The sequence below is a fragment of the Ailuropoda melanoleuca genome, chromosome 8 (assembly GCF_002007445.2).
Source record: "Ailuropoda melanoleuca isolate Jingjing chromosome 8, ASM200744v2, whole genome shotgun sequence".
Classification (NCBI taxonomy): domain Eukaryota; kingdom Metazoa; phylum Chordata; class Mammalia; order Carnivora; family Ursidae; genus Ailuropoda; species Ailuropoda melanoleuca.
Window position 1 is genome coordinate 19,666,464 of NC_048225.1, and position 2,659 is coordinate 19,669,122.

The window sequence follows — 2,659 nt, forward strand, 5'->3', positions numbered from 1 at the left end:
CATTGTACAACTGTCCAGTTTTATGGAAGAGTGGAGAATATAAGCAAAGTACATCAACTTAGTACTTTATATGACTCTAACCTTATCCAAAAGAAAAGTACCAAATACTCTTCACAGAGAGTCTTCTCAAAGACACCCCAAGTTCTAGCCTCTGCTCAGCTCCATTCTTCTGGCCACACTGAGTCTCTGTCCTCCCATCTCTGCTCATGGGTTGGTCTGGCCCAAGATTCACCTTCCTGCCTACACTCAGGGCAGTTTATGCAGGTGTATTCCTTGAAATCTGAACTATGCAATATAGAATAGCAGAGTCTTCAGCAGAGTAGTACAGAGTGGACTTTGGCACTCAAAATCTGGATCGATTCCAAGTTTCCCTGTAAGTAAAAAGTGTAATATGACTCCTCTTTGTTCCTGATTCTCTATTTAACTATAATACATACACATACATACATAACCACACACACATATTCTTAGAGACAATAAAATCTAGATCTACTTTAAAGAATAAAAGAATTTTCCTAAATGCCCCATAATGTACATAGTATCTCCAGGGCAAGATAGAGGTAGCAATTAACAAAATCACATAAATCCATGGAATTTCTCCTTTGTTCTTGCTTTCAGCCTTAGCATACAGAGCCCAAGAAATTGGCCCAATTACAAAACCACCTACGCCATGGTTACCATTCCGAGCCCTAAGAGTTCTGAAACTTGGAAATGAAAGATTTTAGTTTTGATTTATCTTTACATTTCAAGCCATGTAAAGAACTCTTGCACAAGGCCTTCTCTTGTGTATACATGTATGTATATGAGATGATTTATGATGTCTCTCAAGAAGCTGGGAGACTATCTTACCTATGGCACCAAGATATCTACATTTTGTCGTTGGTAAAGCTGTTCCCGTAACTGAAGAAAACAAATTCATTCTCCCGGACCGTCTTTAGCATTACTTGTTCCCTCTCCCAACCAGAACTGTTGCTTGGACAAACCTATTTAGCCTACCAAGGAAAGGATGGAAGGCCTGGAACCTCATCTTACTCATCTCTTGGGTAAATAGTATTGAGTCTAGTAAACAGTGGACACTCAACAGATGTTAAATTGCATGCAATGAACCAGTTTAAGTAGTACAAAATGGTATAATCCTCAAGAAGAGTATAAGCAAGAGACTTCCAATTTTGTAATGTGGAGAGAAGACCCTACTTGAGAAAAAAAGATGGAAAGTTCTGCACCTGTAAATAAAAAGATACTTGAATATGATGCTTACCAGTAATTAAGTGATACAAACAGAAGCATCAGAAGAGTACTCTTCTCAGGGTTTTACCCAGGGCAAGTTTCACATCCTTATTCCTCAAACTGTAGATCAAAGGGTTAAGCATGGGAACCACGTTGGTATAAAAGACTGAGGCAAATTTACTCTGGTCCATTGATCCAGGAAAAGAGGTTGTTAAATAGGTGAATACCCCTGACCCAAAAAACAAAGCAACAGCAATTATGTGGGAGCCACAGGTGCTAAAGGCTTTGGACCTGCCCTCAGCAGAAGGAATATGGAGGATATTAGAGAGAATCAAGGCATAAGAGATGAAGATGCTGATACTAGATATTGAAATGACAATTCCCACAACAATAAAAAACACCAGCTGATTGACATGGGTGCTGGTGCAGGAGAGCTGCAAGAGAGGGAGAACTTCACACAGATAATGGTGGATGATGTTGGAATTACAGAAGGTCAGTCTCAGCATGCTTCCAGTGTGGGCTATAGCTCCAGCAAACCCTATCACATATGAACCAAACATCAACAGGGAACAGAACTGAGGGGACATGGTGACCGCGTACATCAGAGGTTTGCAGATAGCCACATAGCGATCATAAGCCATTGATACCAACACATAGCATTCAGAATTGACAAAAAAACAAAAGAAAAATAGTTGAGTCATGCATCCCACATAAGAGATGATATTTTCTGACACAAAATCATTCAGCATTTTGGGGGTAAACACACAGGCATAACAGAGATCTATAAAAGACAAGTTGAAGAGGAAAAAGTACATTGGAGTGTGAAGGCTAGAATTCAGCCCAATTAAGGTGATCAAGCCCAAATTGCCCACCACAGTAAGCACATAGATCCCTAAAAACAGGAGGAAGAGGGGTAGCTGAAGCTGTGGTTGTTCTGATAATGCCATTAGGATAAACTCAGTCACTGAGGAGCTGTTTCTCAGAGTCATTCTCTTCCAGGGCACTGTCTGTGGAAACAAGTGATAAAATATATAGATTGATGATAGGCACAAGCATGACTGATGGAAGAAGGCTCTAGCAGATGAGCCCGTGCATGAATGTCCTACCTTTTTACTCTCTTTTCTCATCTATGCCCCCTCCCCCAGTCAAGGTGTTGACAATGTGCCTGTGACTATATCTCAGCAACCCTGGGCGAGAATATGTTCTTGGGCACAAGAATTCTGTCCCTTCTTGAGAGGTGAGGAGGTGATATACCTGCACTGATTGTCCCAGGACTATCAGAAGGACATCCCAAGAGCCAGGACTACAACCTGAGCCCACAGCCTCAGGCTCTGAGAGACAGGAGCTCTCATGTCCCCCATTGTTTCCACCCGTTCTCTGCCTCCCTCTCCCACTCTGGAGAGAAAGCCACGAGTGTCCCCAACTGTATACA

The 2,659-nt window shown here is 41.7% G+C and overlaps 1 protein-coding gene across 1 annotated transcript; it reads right to left on the reverse strand.

Moving 5' to 3' along the window:
* Positions 1-1,286: 1,286 nt before the first annotated feature.
* LOC100483551 (olfactory receptor 8B4) lies at positions 1,287-2,225 on the reverse strand. Its single transcript, XM_002929999.4, has one exon. The coding sequence runs from the start codon at positions 2,214-2,216 to the stop codon at positions 1,287-1,289; it is 930 nt and encodes a 309-aa protein (XP_002930045.3). The 5' UTR covers positions 2,217-2,225.
* Between the last annotated feature and the right edge of the window lie 434 nt (positions 2,226-2,659).

Bases quoted from the DNA above. Each gene is read 5' to 3' on its own strand.
- LOC100483551 (XM_002929999.4), bottom strand. From the start codon at position 2,216: ATGACTCTGAGAAACAGCTCCTCAGTGACTGAGTTTATCCTAATGGCA.